The following is a 25673-nucleotide window of genomic DNA, read 5'->3' as shown; positions in this document are numbered from 1 at the left end:
ATGGTATCGGTCCCGATAGGTGTGTATGGGGGCGGGGCAAGATATCGGTCTCAATAGGTGTGTGTGGGGGCGGGGCAAGGTATCGGTCCCAATAGGTGTGTGTGGGGGCGGGGCAAGGTATCGGCACCAATAGGAATGTGGTGGTGGGGCAAAGTATCGGTCCCAATAGGTGTGTATGGGGGTAAGACAAGATATCGGTCCCAATAGGTGTGTATGCGGGTGAGGCAAGGTATCGGTCCCAATAGGTGTGTATGAGGGTGAGGCATGGTGTCGGTCCCAATAGGTGTGTATGAGGGTGAGGCAAGGTATCGGTCCCAATAGGTGTGTATGGGGGTAAGACAAGATATCGGTCCCAATAGGTGTGTATGCGGGTGAGGCAAGGTATCGGTCCCAATAGGTGTGTATGAGGGTGAGGCAAGGTATCGGTCCCAATAGGTGTGTGTGGGGGTGAGGCAAATCGTCCCCACGAAAGAAGTGGGAGGAGAGTGTCGATGGTCCCAAGAAAAGAGGGTGTTAAACAAGAAAGGTAAGGGTTTGGTTTTATTTTGTTTAATGTCTTTTTAACAGCTTAGGTCATTTAAGGACGTGCATCCATGTGTGTTGTGTAAGTGTGAATGTGTGTATGTGTGCCGGACACATGGTATGTTGATGCACTTGCCTCCTTATGATAGCCCGGATCTGATGCCGACTTTATAGTGCTATATCACTGAAATGCCATGAAGGCACAGAGCACAGCATTCTGCCCGATCACATTATACTGACAACGGGTTAACCAGTTATTGCAATTCCCCTTAACGCTGAACGTTATAAGGACTTTGGTATGTCCCGGCCTTGGGACAGAACCCATTGCCTTCCTCACCTGGGCGAACGCTCAAAGTTAGAACCAAAAGTGATGTATTAGGTTATCGTCAAACAATTCTTTCATACATTACTATCAACCTACTATGAGAATGCAGAGCATTGTATAAGACATCTTGCTGTAATGCTTCTCCACGTGTATTTCGTGCAAATGTCTTCCTTCCTTTTTTTCTCAATCATGTCACCGGTGTGTCATTTAGTCATCCACCGCTATATTTCGTGGCAGTGCTCATGAAGGCGATGCGACAGTCTTCTGAAGCATTCCACTTCAGCAACCGAAAATCCACCTATCGCAAAGCGAAGTTATCCTCATCTGCAATCTCTTCATGATATGAGTTAGAAAATCTGTTGCTAATGCATTTCTGTTTACTGATAGTTATACTTTTATGATCGATGCTAGTTGTATAACTCCCCTTATAATGTTGACCTTTGAGATAGGTCATGTAATACTGGTGACCTTTGAGATAGGTCATGTTACCTTTGAGACAGGTCATGTTATACTGATGACCTTTGAGATAGGTCATGTTATACTGGTGACCTTTGAGATAGCTTATTGTTATATGGGTGACCTTTGAGATAGGTCATGTTATACTGATGACCTTTGAGATAGGTCATGTTATACTGATGACCTTTGAGACAGGTCTTGTTATACTGGTGACCTTTGAGATAGGTCATGTTATACTGGTGACTTTTGAGACAGGTCATGTTATACTGATGACCTGTCTCAAAGGTCATCAGTATAACATGATCTATCTCAAAGGTCACCAGTATAACATGACCTGTCGCAAATGTCATCAGTATAACATGACCTGTCTCAAAGGTCACCAGTATAACATGACCTGTCGCAAATGTCATCAGTATAACATGACCTGTCTCAAAGGTCACCAGTATAACATGCCCTGTCTCAAATGTCATCAGTATAAAATGCCCTGTCTCAAAGGTCATCAGTAATAACATAACCTATCTCGAAGGCCATCAGTATAACATGACCTATCTCAAAGGTCACCCGTATAACATGACCTATCTCAAAGGTCATGTTATACTGGTGACCTTTGAGATAGCTTATTGTTATATGGGTGACCTTTGAGATAGGTCATGTCATACTGATGACCTTTGAGATAGGTCATGTTATCCTGATGACCTTCGAGATAGGTTATGTTATACTGATGACCTTTGATACAGGTCATGTTATACTGATGACCTTTGAGACAGGTCATGTAATACTGGTGACCTTTGAGATAGGTCATGTTATACGTGTGACCTTTGAGATAGGTCATGTTATACGTGTGACCTTTGAGATAGGTCATGTTATACGTGTGACCTTTGAGATAGGTCATGTTATACTGATGACCATTGAGATAGGTCATGTTATACTGATGACCTTTGAGACAGGTCTTGTTATACTGGTGACCTTTGAGATAGGTCATGCTATACTGATGACCTTTGAGATAGGTCATGGTATACTGGTGACCTTTGAGATAGCTTATTGTTATATGGGTGACCTTTGAGATAGTTCATGTTATACTGATGACCTTTGAGATAGGTCATGTTATACTGGTGACTTTTGAGATAGGTCATGTTATACTGATGACCATTGAGATAGGTCATGTTATACTGATGACCATTGAGATAGGTCATGTTATACTGATGACCTTTGAGAGAGGTCATGTTATACTGGTGACCTTTGAGATAGCTTATTATTATATGGGTGACCTTTGAGATAGGTCATGTCATACTGATGACCTTTGAGATAGGTCATGTTATACTGGTGACTTTTGAGATAGGTCATGTTATACTGATGACCTTCGAGATAGGTTATGTTATTACTGATGACCTTTGAGACAGGTCATGTTATACTGATGACATTTGAGACAGGTCATGTTATACTGGTGACCTTTGAGACAGGTCATGTTATACTGATGACCTTTGAGACAGGTCATGTTATACTGGTGACCTTTGAGATAGGTCATGTTATACTGATGACCTTTGAGATAGGTCATGTTATACTGGTGACCTTTGAGATAGGTTATGTTATACTGATGACCTTTGAGACAGGTCATGTTATACTGGTGACCTTTGAGATAGGTCATGTTATACTGATGACCTTTGAGATAGGTAATGTTTTACTGGTGACCTTTGAGACAGGTCATGTTATACTGATGACCTTTGAGACAGGTCATGTTATACTGGTGACCTTTGAGATAGGTCATGTTATACTGGTGACCTTTGACATGATATGTCACTTTACACTAGTAACATTTGAGATGACATTTTGGTGACCTGACAAAGTAGGCCTTCCATTATTTTATCTTTTAGTAAGAAGTTATAGTATCTACCTTTGAGGGAAGTCTTATTACTACGTTAATACGAGATAGGTCGTGTTTTACTATTGACAGTAGAAATTTCTAATACGTTTCATTTTCATTCCTTTTGTTTATTGAAATTGAACGTAACTGTAGTCTTACTCTGCTGCATCCTATTTTTCAAGGTAACAAAATGTTATTGGTTTCATTTAATTTTGATATTTTCAGAATGTACCCTGATTATCTACCTTGAGAATTTATCTTGGCTTTACCTTGTTTACATCTTGCAGCATTTTATAATACAATTTATACGAGAGATTTTTTAAATTGAGATGCACACAATGTTAAACAAAATTTCAAAACAAGTAAAAAAATAAATCCATACAGATCATTGCAACTTTTATTAATAAATCTGCAAAATGACAGAACAATATGCCATCTCTGGTGTGCTGCTCATTTCAGCGCTGGTGTAATTTGTTTTCAAAAAGAAAGTATGACAGATGAATAACATGATAATAATATGATTGTTATCTGCTGGCCGGTTACCACAAACAGTTGGGATGTAACAGGTGCCCTCTAATATAAATCAGACAAGCATTCAATGTAATGATTCAAACTGCACAAATTTAACATTATATAAATATATGTAATCCCTTGTATCCTTCAAGTGTAACTTATTTTTGCACAAAAAAATAATTCTACAATGGTGTTGTTAGACCCCATATTTACAGCTTTAATTAAGGACACACACAAAAAAAAGAAAAAACAGCGACATCAATCCCGTTTTCGGTATCATAGGTAAGGTATGGAAAAGTGTTAGGCAATGTCTGGCGAAGGATATAGGGGGATGTTGCTGTAATTGGACATCAAATCTCCAACATGATCAAAGTAGCTGTGTTAAGTGCCTCCATCCAGAGGTATTTGGTACAATATATTTATCTGATATGAAGCTGCCATTTAAATCTACAATACAAAATAATCCAAAGCTTGTTTACCTGTTCTTTTCTTTGAATCTGTAATAGTCATTCGGTCTGAGATAATGTACCAAAAAGTGTGCACAAGAAACTGAGGTCGCTCAACAGCCAATGAAAACACTAGTCATTAAACAGATGACCAGGCCCACCAATGAGGTTGTCTTGGCATCAGAAAGATTGAAGAGAGATAATGAAATGGAAATGTTTTACCACAAAGGCACCTAAGTCAGAACGTATAGCTTTGCCATCTTGCACTGACTGTACTATTTTGATGTACTAGCACTGCTTTCATTAAACAATGTGAGAAAACTATGAACTAGTGTAACAGACATCTATATCAGAAACAGGTGTGTCACCTGATTAAACATCTAGTTCGCCAAGATTTGATGAAATAGAGAATTACATTCTTTCAAGTGATCTTGAATTTTACTATCAACATGACACTGCAAACATTATCTTGGATCACAATGTTATAATCAGAAAACATATTAAATCGAACATTTCATGTACAATTACACAAGAGGAAATTGTATTTTAAAGAGAAATACCAATTCAAAATCATGACTTGTATGTGTGAACAATCCCCTAGCACCAGTTATGTTATGTATGGAATGTCCCTAAATAATTAATGTCTCAAAGTTGACAGCTGAAACATATGAAGATAAAAACCTGGGTATAATTTTGAGGGGAGTTGTATCCTCTGGCACGATTTGATATTGAACTTAACAATGCCCCGTGACAGTATATGTTGACGGATGAAGTTTACCCAGTACATGAAGCTACCAAGGGCAGGTGTTTCAAAAACTGTCATTTCACTTCAAACTTAATTAAGCATTCCTTTTTTTAACATTCCGGAAAAATGTGACATTTGGTCGATGCAAATGTAAAACCTCAAAACAGATTACAATGCGACACTGAACCAATGATTGGGTTTGTGAATGGAATAAAGAGGATTTGTGGCATTTTTAACTCTTCATCAAAGGAATCACAATATCACAAAATGAATCAGGGTTACAAAATTAATCACATCATAATCCATCCACTTTATTTCCTTTCATATTAATCAATATTTCAGTAACCTACAGTTCGACTTCTCGCCTTAAATTAGTTCACATATATGGTTCATGTCTTGGCTGGCTCACTACTAGAACTCCTAACATTGATCTATTCCATAAATCATGGAACATACTTTTTGTGGAATTAAGAACACAGAACACATATATAAGTACATGCAATGCTACTACACTAGAATTCAGAGGAGATATGCTCAAGGGAAAATGATGATGAAACTGAGATCCTCGCAAATTTAAGACCTTACTTAGTAAACATTTGAGTAAGACTTGCGTCCTATGATTGTGAAAAAGTAATATGCTGGTAAACAGAACCATACCTTTAAGCATGTATTCTGCACAAAGAGGATGACAGCAGAACTTTATAAATCAGTAGATTGATACTTTTAATAACTTAAACCATTTAAATGCTGATAATTCACAATGTTATTCATTTGATTATTTAAGAAATAAAAGCTTGCAAAAATTATATCCAACTTAAATTTGTTGTACCTTTGAAGAAATAAAAAAAGGATTTTCGAAAGAAAAAGGAACCAAATTCACAACACTGAAGTAACCAGATACAAAGTGAAGGCTGTTACAGTACAAAAATAGATATGAAACGATCCAATAGCACTACTTGCAAAACTTAGCCAGTAGCAGTCCACAGAGAATCAACACAAAGCTTGTATTACCTATACAGAATCTTGCACGTTGATCAAATTTCATACGGAATCATTCAAATTAAGATTATTTCTTAACTCATTTACGAGAAAAATATCTTTATATGTGGTAACAAATCCATTACACATCTGCTAGGGTTTTCTGAGGAAAACATAACCCACATCGTCTACCAATGGAGGATTGATAGCAGGTACAAACCATCAACACACGTTAGTAAATCTAAACTGAGATACAAATTTAACTGAGACAGAAAAGAACTTTTATCCCACAGAGCCATGGCCGACTAGTCCAGGTTAAGTGGTTAGTTGAGGAAACAGTAAGTCACAGTATTGTGTTACAGAGTATGTATACTTAAGGTGCTGTGAAGCGATAAATGTAAGCATGTGGGTAGAGCACTGGACCAACACAAGCATTGTGGTAATAGTATTGTATCAATATCTCTAACAAATAACTTATATATGGCTAACGCATTCAAAGGTACATGTGGGTAGCTGGTATTTACAAATTTTCCACAACATCTTCACTATAAAACTCAAGCCATTCTCCAATACAAACTGTACAGGAAGGAATACCTTCACCAACATATTTACTTTAATACATATCACACTCAGAAATTCGCATAAATATAAGGAATTTTTTTCTTTTGTTTTTTTAAGCGCAAGATATGTAAATGAAGTTTTTGTTGATAATTGTGAAATTGCCTCAAATTTAACCACCATGCAAAATATTTCAAACTCATATTTTTCAACCCTACTTGCTTTTATGTTCATTACTTACACAAGCTTAAGTTCAAATTATACCAAAATTACATTCAAGGTGAGCTATATATGTTTTCAAAGGAACAATACACTCATAAATTTTAATGTCATAGCAAATAACAAGTCTTTAATTGTACAATGCATAATCCTTTTATTTCTCCATTATTATACCAAAAAATGTAAATTGCTAGCAAATGTGAAAAATCTGTCATATAGTGATTTTTGTCCAAACATTACTTGCTATTAAAATTACTCTGTCATGAATCCTGTAAAAACATAACAGGGAAAACAGAAATATTTCGTCAAAATCCACCATTTTTAAGTACAACGTATTACCACAGCTCCAAAGTGCTCTAGTCTCCTGAGAGTGGCATCTAGCCAGTAGTGTATGGATAAGTTTATCAACTTCAATGAATTTTCTTCAATTGTTAGTAATACTGAGCAAAACCAGGTTGTCAAAAAAAAATGAAAAATACAAAAGAAATTAAATTATATGAATAACATCATGTGCATGTGGTCTTTTATATAAACTATTTCAACATTTTTTACAACACTTTGCAGACCCTGTTCTAGTATTAAATGGACATTGCTAAAAACCAGTTTGACATTGGCACAATACTATTTTTTTTAATTATCAAACATTTCGCTGTTCTTGGTTCACGTACCGATAACAAGATAATTAATAAAATAAAAAATTTCCACAAAAAACCTTGATTTCAAATATATGAAAAATAAATGTGCTTCCTAATTTGAATTCCAGGGCTACATAACATTTGAACAAATTGTAACGTATATAAAAACACTACTTGTCAATTTCGACTCTCCCACAATGGTCAATGTGACTACTCAATGATTGAAGCTGATTCCATGTGACCTACACTGACTGGAGTGGTCACCACTTCTAGAAACCTAAAGTGATAAATGATTTATCAAACCGTATATTTACAGTTAGGTTGATCAAGTAGGCATGTTAATGTATACGTACCATCCAATTTAGTTTGCAGTAGGGAGGCGATTGGGATAGGTCCATCAGAAAGGCTTTTTATATGGAATTAAAATTAATCTAAAAATTTGCATAGGTTATAAATTTTTATAAACACACTATAAAACTTGTTGTTTGATGAGACTGGGAGGAGTGATGAAAAAAAAATTGTATACCAAGTAAACATATTCCCTTTAACTGTTTAATATGAACTGGAATCATGCCAATAACAGCTTTGTTTTCATTCCCATTCCAATGGAAAGTGAACCACAGGTTACATTGTCACCGTACTTGAATATGTTAACACGTAGAAAAGAGGGATCTGTTCACCACAGCTACAGCTAAACAGGCCTCATGCTTTCCAATACACAGTACATTCCATTACACTAGCATTTATCATAGGTATTTTTAAAATATAACAATCTTTTCTTTCGTCTCGCTATGCATTGTCACAGTTGTGTCCAAGTGCATGATACAAGCTTCACTCATTTCTAGAAATATCTACAAAATGATTTCTTATAAAAATACTTGGTATAAAATGAGAAGCCTTCTCTATGTTTTCTGCACCAATAATACACATTTATAGAAATCCGTGAGAGAATGATGGACTAGTCGAGACAGTCTCGTTCAACAATTATCTCCCCTTTAAACAGTTTCACATAAACTCTCTTAAACAAACTCTGACAAAAAAAAATGAACAAAATATGTATACAAGTCTATGCAGCCAGTGCAAGTTTGTATGCAGTAGGTGCCTATAGTCTGTAGTTGCACAAATCCTGTGTTTATCACCAAATAATGCACAAACATTCACCGAATGATGCTAGCTCATGATCACATGAAGAATATCCTTGCTGGGTCGGTGAAGCTGAAGACAATGGTTATGACATGGTATGCCATTATTTCTGCGTATGTGAAGGAAGCTTATGTTAGTGACTCGATTCCTCCTCCGAGTCTGAGGATGACAGGGTGTCATTCAGTTGATCCTGTTCATTGGGGCGATAGTACATGATGTGTTTAGGACTCAAAGCCTTGTTATGCAAGACCCGGCTAGCTTCCTTTTGTTGAGGAACCTGTAAGAAAAGAATACTTTTTATGCATATACATCTCACTATTGTAACAAATGAGACAATTATACAAAATACATGTTACTACAATGGTTTTGACAAGTAAATTAATATCGATCATCTTTCTCAATTCTTAATTTGCTTTGAGCAAAAGATTTAATGTGAAGCAATATTTCAAGATACAAATACATATCAAACCAAAGAATTTGTTTTGTGAACTAAAACATGTATTTCCCCTAATCAGCTATTACCATTCCCCTAATCAGCTATTACCATTATGAATATCTATTTCACACTTGTATTATTTGACCTTTGCCTAGAAGTAAAGGTTCGTTATAGTGGCCAAAATATAATGCAGTGCACACCTTTTCATATTGTATAGACCAGAATGTATTAGAAGAAACAAACAAACAGTATGTCTCCCTTCATTTGAAGCAGACACAATGAACTTTCATACGACATAAAAAGGCTTTCTCTACAGCAGGAATACTCAAGCAGTTGTCTTTTTTCCTCGACTCTTGTTATGTCATCCAAATACAAGAATTTTCCCCCAAAATTTGTGCTATATTTCCTACCTACAATGGATTTTACAAATCTACCAAAAAATTCCAGTTAAGGATCTACAACAGATGACTCTTATTTATGTCATCCAATATACAAAATTTGTGCTATATTTCCTGCCTACTATGGTTTTCACAAATCTACCAAAAAATTCCAGCTAAGGATCTACAACAGAAGACCCCTCAGTCAACCAATACTAGTTCATTCATCAGGTCTGATAAAAGCAACTGTAGATAAATGATGATGATAACAATAATCCTATCATAAATTGTAATATTTTTTTTTTCAATATGGTTATGTCTTCTAAATCACTTACTAGGTTTTCAGTTATAAGCCATACCTGTTTAGAGAAGCGCTCTTGAAATCTTTTCTTCTCGTCCTCAGTTATTTCATATTCTTCCACATCAGCTTCATTCCATCCCATTGATTTCAACAGTCTGATTTAAATACAACAATTAAAAGTTAAATATTCAATACTAGACTTTAGTTAAATAACAGTGTCATTTAGTATAAATAGTCTGTAAATTTTCGACAAGAATTGAATTACAATATTTTTTGAGTAATGAGTGTGTTTTCTGCAGTGTTCAGGCTAAATTTGAGATTAAATGTAAAAGATGGTGTCTTCAAAACCTTTTTTTAGCAATTTAACAATAGTTAGTATCAACAGATTTAACATTATTTTATTCAATAGGCTAACAATATTAAAACACACATACAACTTCAAACAGATGGGAAAATAAGATTTCAGATTATATAAATTCATCTCCAATGAGTTGTATTAACATAATAAACCTTCTACAATTAGTAGTGGATCTCTTTCTACTAGAACATTTTGCTTGTGATTCCAGTTTCTTTAGGGAAAGAAATCGGCATATCATGACATCAAAATTGTGCTTCATTTGATGCACAATGCCTCAAGGACTGAGAGGCTATTTTTAACCAATGGAAAAATTTCAATCATTTATACCAATTGTGGCATATAGCAAACATGCTGTCTATTACATGGATTGAAATATTGAATTTTTAAGACTTGCAGCATTAAATATAGGAAGCAAATATTTGTAACTCCTTTTGACTTCTAAATCACAGACAACAAACATCTAATTATGCATATTTCATTTCACTTTCTCATGCAAGAGCACAGAATTTTGTATACCTCTGTTCTGCCTCTAACGAGCTGGAAAGTAGCCCATTTTCAGCATCACTGAAATCTAAAGTTTCTACACCATTGCTTATTTTCTCCACATTTCCATCTTCAAATGCCTACAATAAAAGAGACAAATTGAATCAAACACAAATCAATCATGAAAGTTTAATATTTTTTTCAGATCATATAACACGTTATTGATCATGACTATAGCCATTATGCTTTAGCTAATTTACCTGAACAGGAGATGGGATAGACTTTGAAAAGAAATGTACAGGATGATGGTTCAGCCAAATTGTTTCTATTTTTATATGATCGATAACGTCACATCAGTATATACCTGAATAATGACCAAGGAATTCTAATTTTATCTCTGCAAACATGCATTCCAATCTTTAACTTCTCAAAGAAAAAGTTTCTACACTTTAAACTGAAAATGTATTGAAAATCTCTTTCCAACATCATGTAGACAATTAAGTCAGGATATGATGGAATACATTTTGCCAGGTTTGTAGCATAGAGCATACAGGCTTTGATGATACCCAAGTTTAATACAAAAAACAGCTTTGTCAAAATAATTATGGAACAATTAGGTGCCAGTTCGTTCATGGGAACAACCCTGTACGCATATTTTTAAATTTATAACTTCAGGGGAAAGCCAGATCGACTTGCAATTGTTAATGCAGGCCTTGCAAGTCCTTGCAAAGGCTCGCCAGAAAGCACAACGAAGCAAGTGATACTAACTTATTTTGTATTCAACTAACCACAGTCTCATTGCTTTAAAATATTTCATTTTATAATCTGCTATTTATATCTGGGTAGGAAACAGTCCCAGTTGGGTAGCTGTCATAGATTCAATTAACTTATTAAATGTTCTTGCCAGTGTTATGATATTTAAATGGCTAAATTCTTTTGACCTGTGATTACTTTCACCATATTTTTTGATGTGCAACTGCAACTAGACTTGTGGAGATCCAATTGGCATAAACAAACCAATTGGAACTTCAGTAAATAACACATTTACTCTGAATGGTAGACCTGTTCTAATCCTCTACCTTCTGATCATGTCCTTCACCAACAGACGACCTTTTCCTGAGGGCCTTCCAGAAATCGCTCTTTTTGTCACCCAGAGTACGGGGCTGCGTAATGAGCCTTGTGTTAAGAATATCTATAGGGGGCGTAGGGGACTGCCTGGAACCCTGTTCAACACATGCAATGTAACATAAACCAACATTCATTTACTTGTAATACAGAATTTACCTTCATGTGAAATAAGAATGACAAGCACTTATTTCCTTGGACATACTATAATTAACTTGATGATGATTTGTCATCATTTTTTCAAGTAAAGCTTGCAAATGATAACAAGAGGCCCATGGGCCTTAACGGTCACCTGAGTCTACAGTATTTTTTGTTTTTGTTGAAATATGTACCAATTTGAGTAAAAAATAGTATAATGTTAACTTAACTTTGTCAGGACCATGAGCTGATCATTCCTAGACCAATTTTAAGTGAGATCGGCCTATTAGAATTTAGTAGCAAAATAGCGGCCATGGCAGCCAAATTGTATTTCTGATTGACCCGAAAAATAACAACACTTTGTCAGGACCATGAGCTGATCATTCCTACAAAGTTTCAGTTCAATCGGCCTAGCAGAACTTGACTTTAAGTTTGAAATAGTTTTTCAAAATGGCGGCCGTGGCGGCCATATTGGATTTCTGATCGACCCGAAAAATAACAACACTTTGTCAGGACCATGAGTCGATCATTCCTACCAACTTTCAGTTCAATCGGCCCAGCAGAACTTGACTTTAAGTTTGAAATAGGTTTTCAAAATGGCGGCCGTGGCGGCCATATTGGATTTCTGATCGACCCGAAAAATAACAACACTTTGTCAGGACCATGAGGCGATCATTCCTACCAACTTTCAGTTCAATCGGCCCAGCAGAACTTGACTTTAAGTTTGAAATAGGTTTTCAAAATGGCGGCCGTGGCGGCCATATTGGATTTCTGATCGACCCGAAAAATAACAACACTTTGTCAGGACCATGAGGCGATCATTCCTACCAACTTTCAGTTCAATCGGCCCAGCAGAACTTGACTTTAAGTTTGAAATGTAAAATGTTAACGGACGACGGACGACGGACGACGACGGACGAAAACGGATAGCAATAGGTCACTTGAGCTAAAGCTCAGGTGACCTAAAAATCCTGCATAAGAGCTTTGTAGTGCATCTTCTTAAATATATCTATACTTGCATATCACTCTTTAACCAATTTCTCCCCGATAATGAACTTTGTTATACATATGAATTTAAAATAACCTGTACATTTTTTCTATCTTAGTTGCCTGTTGTAGATGTGGTTTTATAACAAGAGGCCCAATGGGCCTGCATCACTCACCTGGTATAAAACTCACACTTGTAACCTTAAAAGTGATCTAAAATAAAGCTACAGGAAAAATATCAGTATTTATGATTAAAATTCATTCAAAAGACCCTGTTATTTTTTTTTTTGAACATTTCACCCCTGTGATTAAAAGTCGAACAAAGTCATTATGTTGAACACCTTGTATAGCCTTTCATCTCAGGATGCAACTTGCAAAGTATAAACATCCTGGGACCCATGGTTATTCAGAAGAGGTTGTTTAAAGATTTAAAAAAACAATTGACCCCTGTGACCTTGAATATAAGTAAAGGTAATTCATTTCAACAAACTTTGTAGCCCTTCAGCGCAGCATGCTACTGGCCGAATATCAACTCCCTGAGCATTTTGGGTACTCAGAAGAAGTTGTTGAATGTTTTTCACATATTTGACCCCTGTGACCTTGAATATAGATGAAGGTCATTTATTTGAACAAACTTTGTAGCCCTTCATCTCAGCGAGCTACTGGCCAAATTTCATCACCCTGAGCATTTTTGGTAATCAGAAGAAGTTGGTTAAAGGTTTTTTTATACAATTGACCCCTTTGACCTTGAATATAAGTCAAACTCATTCAATTTAACAAACAAAGTAGTCCTCTAGCCCAGCATATGCTACTGACTAAATATCAACATCCTGAACCTTTTGGTTATTCAGCACAACTTGTTGAATTATTTTGAACATATTTGTTCCTGGTGCCCTTGAATATGATTCAAGGTCATACATTTATACAAACTTGGTAGCCCTTGATCCTAGTATGCTACTGACCAAATATCATCACCCTGTGCATTTTTGTAATTCAGAAGAAGTTGTTGAATGTTTTTCACATATTTGACCCCTTTGACCTTGAATATAAGTAAAGGTAATTCATTTCAACAAACTTTGTAGCCCTTCATCTCAGCTAGCTACTGGCCAAATTTCATCACCCTGAGCATTTTGGGTATTCAGAAGAAGTTGTTTAAAGGTTTTTTTATACAATTGACCCCTGTGACCTTGAATATAATTGAAGGTCATTCATTTGAACAAACTTGGTAGCCCTTCACCCAAGCATGCTACTGGCCGAATATCAACTCCCTGAGCATTTTGGTTATTGAGAAGAAGATGTTTAAAGTTTTTGACATATTTGACCCCTGTGACCTTGAAAATAGGTGAAGGTTATTAATTTTAACAAACTTTGTAGCCCTTCATCCAAGTTTGCTTCTGGCCAAATATCGACACCCTAGGCCTTTCGGTTATTAAGAAGAAGTCGTTTCAAGTAAAATATTGATGCCGGACGGACGGACGGACGGACGACGGACGCCGCACCACGGCATAAGCTCACTTGGCACTTTGTGCCAGGTGAGCTAAAAATCAGTCAATGTATTGAGTTTGAAGATTTTCTATTAATAGCTATGGTGATCTTGATATCCTGAAATTGACCTCATTTGAAACATTCTCATACTTTAATTTTATGTTAAATTTGATCATAATCCATATTAAAGGCTGAAAGTCCCAGCACTGTTTTATATTTCACAGGATGCAGTTTCGATCTGTTCAGCATTTTTTCTGACAAGAAATTGCTGGCATACATATCTATATATAGCTAGTAACTATAGGAAAGCTATATTCTTATCAAAGATATATTTATTATTATTTTCCACATGATCAGATTCTTCATCTTACACTTTCTGGAATGATGACAAAAGGTGAAAACATGTATGAAGGAATGGAATGCTGCACTCCTCAATTACCTCATCATAAGAGGATAATTTTTCATTTTAACATTGATACAATATAAAACACTCAAATTATACAAAATCTTATCTGTTAAAAAAAATTCAATTTCTTCGCCATTAATTTAAACATTTTTGAGAGGACATGCAACATTTTATAACAATTCAATTATCTCTGAATGAGTTTTGTTAACAGATATTATGAATACTTGCCTCCTTGTTTTGACCACCGGAACTTGTTGGTGACAGTGGCGACTTTGTGCCAGAGAAAGGATCCTTTGGGAACCCTCCATTAAATCTATTACTATCCTTTGCTGGTTTCTTTATAGTTGGCTGTAGACAGAATATACTGTTAACTCTTGCAAACACTTATCACCTACTTCTATTTTTTAGATCAAATTAAACTTCTTGAAGTAAGAGATGTCAAATTTTAAAATATAGAGCAAGCCTCAATACTTGAATATATACTTTCTTCTTAATTTCTCTTAAAATATTATCTTTTTTGAAATGTAGAGAAATCCATTAAACAGCTTGTTAACATAAATTGCAGATTTGGCAGTTGGGTCAAAATATTTCTAATATTGAAAGAGGCAATTGAATTTTATGATTTTAAAATAAAAAGGTTTAGCAAATGATTGTTTTTACCTTGGTTGGCACAAGTGTTTTGTACATATTTGCAGTAGCTCTGTCTCCAAACTTAGACGATCCCATTTTACCATGAGGGGGGTGTTCTGATAAACAAAGCAGAGTTATAGTTTAACAAAAGTGACTGATATTTTTCCGTGAATTTGTGGCCTTATACAGGCCCCTTCTAATTACCCAAGACATTTTCTGCAATTTCCCCCCCAAATCATTGCAAAAGTCACTTTCTACCACAATACGCTGTGTTATTCCACTCTCAGATCATTGTCTAAACATGCAGACTGTTGAATAAATATGAGTTATACACAACACGTGATAATGACCTTCCGTAGTTTTGATTGGTCGAGAAGATGAACCTTGACAGGACGACTTTTTCACACGCTTTTTGCAGCGTGCTGTTTTATTTACGTCGACTGCTGTCACCATCAGCAAATGTTGGTGACTTTTGTGAGGTTATGCAATGGGAAAAGGGGGTTATTAAGGCAATTACCAAAAGAAGATGATGCTTAAAGATTTGATCGCTAGTTTCAGGCAAAATTGCTACAGATGCTCAATATCGTTTCGACGCCATACCGTCATGTGTCCAGGTCGTGAACCCCAGGAACGTAATATATGTCTCTGTGAAACCCAAACAAGATCTGTAACAGTGTGGGAAAATATTTCGTTCTCCTCATGTCCCGTTATCATTATTTGGAGGGCCTGTCTATGGCGGAAATCTCACTATAAACGTCAACCATAGAACCTCACGAAGAAACGTCTCAGGCCTATGCTTTTGGACATTGACAGTGATTAGTTCGTCTTCATCACTTGGTGCGAGGCAGACTTCGTCGATATGCTTAAGCGCATATAGTCTGTGGTTAATTTATATTTCTTAATGCAATATTGCATACTCTCAATATTTAAAGTCGTTCACTTATTATATTTTTTCACTAAGTAGTTGCCGAAACATTCATTTTGAAAATTAATAAATTTGTAAAAAAACCAACATTTTTTAATATTAATGAGTGAAATCAGGAAATACTCCAGCTGTTTCTGACTGAGATTGTAGGAGAAACAGATCACAGAACTCGTGGTTGGTGAATATGGTATTTATTTCACTCTCGTTAGTTATTTTTCAAAAGTCACAGAAAGACACTCGCTAAAGCTCATGTCTTTTGTAACTTTTGAAAATTAACTAACGAGAGTGAAATAAATACCACATTCAACAACCACTCCTTGTGTTACCTCTATTTATTTTCCCAAAATCATGCTCTTTGTGTGTAAAATTTCCCCAAATTCACAAGAAACAGACCTCTGTCGAAAATATGTAGAAAAAAAATCTTAAATCAGACAAACTCAGGTCAGGATCTCTTTCATCCGACACCTATGCATTATTAGGACAGTGTTGTTTTATATACAACTTTTCACATTAATATCAATGTTTTATATACATTTGATGTAGCTGTAAAATCTTAAGAAATTGAAAGAAGTGTGATATTTGTGGAGACCTACTCACCCCAGACACTTCCACCATTTGTGACTTTGGTGGAGTTACCTGCCTTTTCAGTGCTCTCTTCTCCATTTAGTGATGGCTAAAAATTAGATGAAACAAATACTTCAAGCCAAGTAAAAGCATCTTACTGAAAACCTGATAATGGCATTCATTTAACAAGGAAGCATCATCATCAATTGGATATTGTGTCAAAAGGAACATATATGATACCATTAGTTTGGTGTTACAGCTATATTATAATATTACTTTTAGTAGAAGAGATGGTCTCGGTTTGGCTACACTGTGTTACTTGTTATATATTTTCAGAGACTGTATTTTCCCATCATTACGAAATACAAAACTATGCCACTTTTAATGACTACAATCAATAGTACTTCTATCAATATTCAATGTAACTCAATTTCAGGATTTCATTTTAGACATTTGTGACATTTAACATCTTGGTTGAAGACATTGCTAATACAATGGACAGTACATATTTCCACCAGACAAATGCCTAAGGCTAGAAAATGTCATGCAATGTTATATGAAAATTTTCAATATTTGTTATGAACATAAACTAGAATGTTTCAAAATCATACTGTAGGCTTGGTACTCAAATATGAAATTGTACACCCATGTTGTAGCATATCCTATTATAATGAATGTGGGTGAGCTTGATCACTTGGTCGGGTGTTTAAAGTTATAGGGTTACCATCCCTACTACATGGGTTTTCCAGGTATACTCTGGTTTCCTCCCACATTAAAACCACCTACATGCTGCTTTTCTGTCTAATGAGAGTGATGAATATAAGTTGATAATGCTTCATAATTGTTGTACAATAAAGTTTATATAAAGAATGTGATATTAAATTCAAAATTCATAATTATTTTGACCATCCAAACTTACAAAATCATCTTGAAATGATGTCTTTTCCTTCTCCTCAGTTTCCTTTCCTTTGCTTTTCTCTGTTTCCTTCCCTTCTTTTGAATTTGTGCGTCCTTCTCTCTCATAGTGACTTCGTTTAGAACTGGCTCTCGAGTTTTGATATCCTGGGTAGTAGGGGTCACCGTAGTAGTCAAACGGGTAGAGATCATAGTATCCAGGGTAGCCGCTATTCATCTGCAAATAAAAGAATTAAATTTGTATTACTTTAGAACTTATGAGTACCGGTTTATAGTTGATATTATGTACAATTTCACTAGCACAACACCATGCTCTAGTAGATTTTATGTATGGGTTAGAGAAATGGTGCAGCTACTTAGATATAGGTCAGGCTAGTAGAATTTTTTATATTTGAAATATATCAAATATGAAATTGTACATCCCTGACAAGGTATGCAAAAATGTGCATCCAGACAGATTTTTAAAATATTCTTATTTATAGACTACAAAACTTAAATGTCTTACATTTACTAAGCATATTTTAATGTTTTATGAAGATCATCAATTATGCAAACTTATATCAGTGTATTGTGAAGACCTTGTATGTTACTTGGGTTAATTTATAATTGGTAGGAATTCAAACAAGAGGCCCATGGGCCTTAACGGTCACCTGAGTCTATAGTATTTATTTTTGTTGTTGAAATATGTACCAATTTGAGTAAAAAATAGTATAATGTTAACTTAACTTTGTCAGGACCATGAGCTGATCATTCCTAGACCAATTTTAAGTGAGATCGGCCTATTAGAACTTAGTAGCAAAATAGCGGCCATGGCAGCCAAATTGTATTTCTGATTGACCCGAAAAATAACAACACTTTGTCAGGACCATGATTCGATCATTCCTACAAAGTTTCAGTTCAATCGGCCAAGTAGATCTTTACTTTAAGTTTGAAATAGTTTACCAAAATGGCAGCTGTGGTGGCCATATTGGATTTCTGATCGACCTGAAAAATAACAACACTTTGTCAGGACCATGAGTCAATCATTCCTACAAAGTTTCAGTTCAATCGGCCTAGCAGAACTTGACTTTAAGTTTGAAATATGTTTTCAAAATGGTGGCCGTGGCGGCCATATTGGATTTATGATTGACCTGAAAAATAACAACACTTTGTCAGGACCATGAGTCGATCATTCCTACAAACTTTAAGTTCAATCGGTCCAGCAGAACTTGACTTTAAGTTTGAAATAGGTTTTCAAAATGGCGGCCGTGGTGGCCATATTGGATTTCTGATCGACCCAAAAAATAACAACACTTTGTCAGGACCATGAGGCGATCATTCCTACCAACTTTCAGTTCAATCGGTCCAGCAGAACTTGACTTTAAGTTTGAAATAGGTTTTCAAAATGGCGGCCGTGGCGGCCATATTGGATTTCTGATCGACCCGAAAAATAACAACACTTTGTCAGGACCATGAGGCGATCATTCCTACCAACTTTCAGTTCAATCGGTCCAGCAGAACTTGACTTTAAGTTTGAAATAGGTTTTCAAAATGGCGGCCGTGGCGGCCATATTGGATTTCTGATCGACCCGAAAAATAACAACACTTTGTCAGGACCATGAGGCGATCATTCCTATCAACTTTCAGTTCAATCGGCCCAGCAGAACTTGACTTTAAGTTTGAAATGTAAAATGTTAACGGACGACGGACGACGGACGACGGACGACGGACGACGACGGACGAAAACGGATAGCAATAGGTCACTTGAGCTAAAGCTCAGGTGACCTAAAAACCCAAATCCCTGTATACATGGATTCGTTATCAAGAGGAAGCCTTTTGAATATCCCTGATTACAGAGTTTCATCAGTGAAAAGGTTCAGAAAAGATGACTATCACAGTTTGGTAGCAATTTCAACAGGAAAACTTACACTAGTGAAACATCTTGCCATGGAACATACCTGATTATAGCGAATTCCTGGGTGCTGCTGATATTTAGGGTCACGGCCAGGTGACCTAAACATTGATGACTGAGATCCATATTGAATGCCGTAGCCATTGTAATAGCCATAAGGTCCATAAGGAGGGTAAGGGTAGTAGTCGTCTTCTGACGGATGATGTCGGTATTTCCCTGATGAACTTCCAGAATGTCTTCTACCTAAAAACAAAGAACTTACAGAGTTGTAGCCAAAGTAAAAAAAACAACCAATCAGCCAATAAAAAAAAATCCCATTATTTGCTATGTTTGCCTTTGTCAATATAGACCATTCATCATTCCCTTCTTTTAGTGCATTTGTCTGTAAGAAAGTTCATATTTTAGAGCAAGACAAAAGACATTTTTGTATGAAAAACATCGTGTAACTTTGATACTTATGATATAAATTATTTCATAATGAACCAGATACAAATTGTATGTAGAATAATTAACTAAATTTAGATTTGAATTGGTTTTTATTTACCAAATTTTACTGGTGATAAGCTCAACATGTCAACATTCAAGCACAAAATTCACACAAATGTTTTGTTTTTATTTCTGTAAGGAAGTTTTAGCTTGTTTTAAATTTTCTCACCATGTTTTTAAAGCACAGTAAAAGATTATGATAAATCATCAACTGCATGCAACTGTATGAGAGAAAATCAATATCTGTACCAATATCTGTACCAATATCTGTACCAATAAACAGTATGGTTGGACTAAATCCTGTAGTAATACTACACTTGCACCAGCTTACTTTTATCACTACCTGAATCAGCTTGCTTGGAACCAGATGGCTTCTGCAATAGAAAATAACAAATATACAATATATATATTTTTTCTAAAAGTTCATCAATATTTGTATCAGTTTTATTGTAAATGCAAAAGTAATAATACTGAAAACATCTCATTTTTATTTTATAGACAGATCTATATGTCTTTTCCAAATAATTACAATATTCTTCTTAAAACTTTTCATAAGAGAACACTTACAAGGGAATAAGTGTTCAAACAACGTGAACCTGTATCATTTATTGAAGAAGACATATCAAATCAATTACAATCAACGGATGTATCGGGTTAATACAATCATATCATCATGAACTGTTTAAATATATGGCCCTGATTATTGTAAGAATCCCCCCCCCCCCCATTTTTACATGAATTTATTAAACAGTGAGAATCGTAACTTACAGGATTATCCTGTGCAGGAATCTTAAGCCAGGCTGGTGCAAAGTCGTGCTTTGGAGCGTTGTGTGTGGCCATCACAGGTTTCTCACCATGATGAGACCAAACAGGCTGTTGTAGGAAAAACAAATTTATATATCATCATGATATTATGTATGAACTACTATGGACAAAGGCCTAAAGTGGGGTGCAGATAAAAGATGGAAATTAAGAAGTGGGTGCATGTGGTGGTCATATTGGTAAGATTTGATTTATTAATTTCAGTATTGATTTAATACAGAAATCAGATGATTCTGTATGTATTTTTCAGAACTATGGACATTTTTGTTTGCTTAAAGAAAGATATCCTTCTTGTTTATATATCCACATGGCTATAAATAGTATAACCAATTTATGGCAGTCAACCACAATGTATCCAAAGACTGGTTTACATTGGCCTATTGTATCATATCGCAATACAGAAGTGAAATTCCGCTGCATCACAAAAATTTTCAAAAGCTTATTTTATATATTTTTAAGTGTTTTAACTTAACAAATTACTACACATTCTAACAGATATGCAGAAAAACGTAAATTACCAGTGGTAGGAATCATGTTGAAATTTCATTATCAACGGTTGGTTAAATTACTGAAAATCTTAAATCTGTGTGATCCGTACCTAACATACATAATAATTATATTGTATATGATTATGATATACGATGGATGAATCAGTTGATTACTTTCTTTCAACATTCTTTTTTACTGTGAGCATTTTTCCCTACGACTATTTATCGGAAGACAAATTACAATGCCTTTTTGGTGTTTCAATATGTATATTGGGGCACACTTCGGGCGTATCATGACACACATCATAATGTGTTCATCCCACATAACTTCTACAGCTGTTTATAAAAGTTCTGATAAGGTGGATGCAACAATAATAACGTACCATAATTATTGAGTGTGGTAGACGACGCAATATCCCAGTAAATATGTATTAATCAGAGACATTGCCCTTTTTTAAACATTTGATTGCAAGACTATTTAATTTGTTCAGTTGCTGCATTAATTACCCAATCTAAATATCTTTTAAAACTGAAATCTTTGACAAAGCCTCAAACATTATTTTACTATTTAATAATTATTTCATTAATCAACTCCCATAATCGTAAATTATATTAATTGCAATGATCTTAAGATGAAAAAGACATCTTCATTTATCAAGAAATGATGACAAATAATACCATGTACATGTAATAATTATTTTAATTTAATCTGCATTAGTATGTACCATATGGCATCTTGTACTTAAAAGCTAAAAATGGCTTGGCTGTGCTTTATTTGACACTTTTAATTGTCATTTTAATTAAAATATTTTTATTTATTTACCGGTATCTGATGAAAAATACTTTATAACATAAATAAATTTCTTATGATCAACTGATTTAAATGTAATAATAAAGAGGTGACTAGAACTGTAAAACATCAAGTACAGGAGAATGTTTGGTTGCAATAGACTAATCATATACACAATGAAAAATAAATTGGATAGTTGATTGTTCAAACTGAACTTTATATACTGATGAAACAAAGTTGGGGGTTTATATTTTATACATTTTGGTCTGAAACTTTGCCCCTTAAACTTTCCCTACAAAATTTAAGATGTTCTTTCCGAATAGCAAATTCACTGGTATTTCTCATTTTTTCCCCCTAGAATAATGAATACAAGTGTCATGAACATACTTAATATGTAGCTAGTTCATCATCCCAATCAAGCAATTTTTGAGTTTTATAATGAATTCACTGTCCATGTGCACCTTGTATTTAAATAAACACAGCAAAAAAAGTGATGAAGTGAAAAATTAATAATAATAAATTACATGGGTAATAAAAGTGGTTCAGATTTTTTTTCTTTTTAAATCTTTAAACAGGTTCTCTACAGAAAGTTTCAAACTGAAAAATATGAAAAATTCCAATATTCGAATTGCTTACTAATTATGTGCATGCTGATTTGATGTGTGTACTGTACAGTAGTATTTCAAGGACAAGGCAACTTAAAATACCATCGACTATGTAGAAGCTGTATTCTGATAAACAGCTTCATGTAAGTATGGGTCATGATGAATTAAACACTTGACATTTTAGGTATAAACATACAAATAAGAACATACACCATCAAAACTAGCTGCAAATTTGTATAAGTAATACTTCTTTTTACAACACAAAAGCTTTGATAATATATTTTATTCTAGTCTCAGTGAAAATATTCTGCAACAAATACTAATAAGACATTCAAGTTAATAAAGATTAAACTATAAAGCTTTGTGTACATTTTATACAGTAAAGCCCATTTTTACATTTCAACAATTTGTTAGATAAAGTTTAGCATGTTTCAAGATTAAGGAGCTTATATAAAAAATATATTTAGTAATTCATTGATGGTCAAGAGTTGATCATAAGAAGTTACACTGGAATAAAAATGTGATACAACACAAGATCTATTGCAAACAAAACAAGTTTAACCTTGATTGGACAGGCCTACATTATATTACTGTTTGTTTCCTTTTTACCAACTCAAATCATCAAGTTATGGGTAGGTAATTAAGGAAACTATTTTAATTTTGGAATTTATAGTGAATTAAAATTTAAACAGAATATATAGCACCAATACAAATATGATTCTTTTGCAGGGTTTTTAAATAAATATTTTATTTTCGGGAAGTAAGGACAAACTAAAAAGGTTGGCACTTCCTTGGAAACAATAGTCGGAAGAGATGGGGAAGATCTCAACACCAGATTTTTTTTATTATTATTTCAATTGAAAGGTTTTCAACTTGCACTGTGAGCTTTCAATTATTAATAATACATTTAAAGAGCAATACAGTATTTTAATAACTCACCAGTATTTACTTCCACAAGTTCCCTGCAAGTAATTCCCGTCTATGGTAGATATCCTATGGCGTGTTATAGAAGTCTGTTGTGCTCTGAGGAAAGTTTAAAGGGTCCTCTGGCAGTGGAAGGTACAGTTGACTAATGAAGATTTTATTACACGTAGGATCACGGTTTGGATTTTTATTGCAAAGTAGGATGATTATTATTGTCTCTTTCAGAGCAATAAGGCACTTTTGCAACTTTTATAAAAAGCTGCACTATATTCACATATCTCTAAATAAATTCTATTTTATTTACATATTATATCCTTGTCAGGGATATTCTACAACATTTCTGTCTTTACAGTGGCAGTATTCATCAACTGACACTTAATATATACAAAAAAAGTTTTACAACCTTTTCTAATGCAATGATGACTGCATGATGATTTTGCTTGGTCCAGAAGAAAATGAAAAGTGAAAGAATTTGAGATTACCGCATGTCAGTGTTCATATAAAGCATTCTCGCAAAGACCCATTTTTCCATTGAAGTCAAACATTGACTACAGGGTCAGTCTTTGATAAGAATATCCATTCATGGGCAGAACATTGATGTTGAGTATCAACCCTGTACATTCCAGTAACACTAAACTGGGGATGTAAACAGTGTAATGACACAAGATGATGTCTCCCTTTCCTTCTTGCTAGTTCATGATGTCATTTTGTCAAGACGCTCACAATAGATGTTGATATATAAGAAAAAAAACATTAATGTGTAAAGTGTATTTTGTCAAGTCATCTGTTTCGTTTGGTACCAGTCCACACCAAGGTGCAGTGTGTCTGGTCGGCGTGTTGATTTCAGCTCTGAAATAGCCCGTCCTTGCCCTTGCTTGGCCTTGAATTCAGTTTCCTCTGGTGACAATCACATTTTACTCTTAAATATTAACACCATACATAGTAAATGTTACTTCTTCATGTACTGAAATTATCAAAAACGATATTCAACACACCAACGTCATCTGAAATTGGATTGAGCATGTACTCGTTTCACAAATTGCTGAACGTGCTGCATGGAGGTCCGGAATCGTCGTTGTTTTCATAAGACTGAGGTGGAATTTAAGGTGTATATCTCGTCAAATATAGATCAATTTGCGATAAATCATTCTTCGAAGTACTTACTTCCTCAAGCTGGCGGGTTGTCAGATTCCCAAAATGTGTACTTTTTCGATATTTCGAAGTTTTATTGACATACTTTCTTCTGTTCTACTTTCAGAAGCAACAAATATGGCGCACCTTCCCAGAATGCCTTGCGGTACTCTCCAGTCGACCGATATATTTTTGTTTATAAAGACGAAAGCGTTTTTAATACAAGATCATATTTAGCGTATTATCTGTTTACTTATATTCATAAAATGCCATTTATATTTCAAGAATCAGTTTTATGAATTAAGCCTTCACATGTCAATTACAGGTAGCTCAATTAACTGTGGTGTCCAAAAGGTGGCGCCACCGTCAAATTGCAATCAATCATGTTCCGAACGAAGGGACGACGGTCGGCCTTATTTTAAAGCTATATTTCGATGTTGGCTACATATTTTAATACCTACATCACTTTTGTGCGGATTTATTATGACGATGAAGCAATATAATGTAGTAATGCATAAATTACGTATGTCGACTTAAGGAAGCTTGTGTGCCAAACCAAAGGGAGATAAACAAGAAAACTACAAAATGCATGTAGACTAGATGCGAAACACTATGATTTCAAACATACCAACGTTTATTTATTTATTTCATTCATTTTCATGCGATTACTTTTAGTTAAACAAGTATATATATATGTATAAATTACACATATACTAAAAATCTCCAAACAATTAAGTTACGTGAAGTTTTAAACACGGGTCACGAGGCTGAAATGACGTGCACCACGGTGAGTAAAAGTGGAAAACAGTCTTTATTATTTTAATATTATGCATCCGCTGATCTGGACCGTGCAATTTTGGCATACTGTTGGCAAACTTGATGGACCTGATTTTAAGAAGTCACTTACGTCTGACCTTCCTGTTCAAGGTGTAGGAGGGGTTGGTACCGGCTATACGTATAGCCCTATTTAAAACCAGTGAGAATTAAACGCAAAGTGACAGCAAG

At 34.9% G+C, this 25673-nt stretch overlaps 1 protein-coding gene across 2 annotated transcripts; it reads right to left on the bottom strand.

Annotated features, from left to right (window-relative positions):
• Positions 1-3547: 3547 nt before the first annotated feature.
• LOC110445178 (vasculin-like) lies at positions 3548-24816 on the bottom strand. 2 transcript variants are annotated; one of them, XM_021489650.1, is made up of 12 exons: positions 23553-24816; positions 20677-20781; positions 20240-20282; positions 19469-19665; positions 17536-17748; positions 16650-16725; positions 15158-15243; positions 14726-14845; positions 11436-11579; positions 10390-10496; positions 9574-9670; positions 3548-8678 (listed from the first exon to the last, which is right to left on the bottom strand). In XM_021489650.1, the coding sequence occupies exons 2-12, from the start codon at positions 20746-20748 to the stop codon at positions 8535-8537; spliced, it is 1299 nt and encodes a 432-aa protein (XP_021345325.1). In that variant the 5' UTR covers positions 20749-20781; positions 23553-24816; the 3' UTR covers positions 3548-8534. The 2 variants fall into 2 exon arrangements, with proteins under 2 accessions (XP_021345325.1, XP_021345326.1); XM_021489651.1 differs by having other exon boundaries at positions 20252-20282.
• Positions 24817-25673: the final 857 nt, after the last annotated feature.

The sequence above is a fragment of the Mizuhopecten yessoensis genome, unplaced genomic scaffold (genome assembly GCF_002113885.1).
Source record: "Mizuhopecten yessoensis strain PY_sf001 unplaced genomic scaffold, ASM211388v2 scaffold2091, whole genome shotgun sequence".
Classification (NCBI taxonomy): Eukaryota; Metazoa; Mollusca; class Bivalvia; order Pectinida; family Pectinidae; genus Mizuhopecten; species Mizuhopecten yessoensis.
The sequence above is the reverse complement of the archived record's forward strand: the minus strand, read 5'-3'. Positions and strand labels throughout refer to the sequence as shown.

Coding starts and splice junctions, on each gene's coding strand:
- LOC110445178 (XM_021489650.1), bottom strand. CDS start 20,748: ATGGCCACACACAACGCTCCAAAGCACGACTTTGCACCAGCCTGGCTT. Junction 20,283..20,676: donor TTCCTGCACAGGATAATCCT/GTAAGTTACGAT, acceptor TTTCTATTGCAG/AAGCCATCTGGTTCCAAGCA. Junction 16,726..17,535: donor CATCATTTCAAGATGATTTT/GTAAGTTTGGAT, acceptor TCTAATTTTTAG/CCATCACTAAATGGAGAAGA.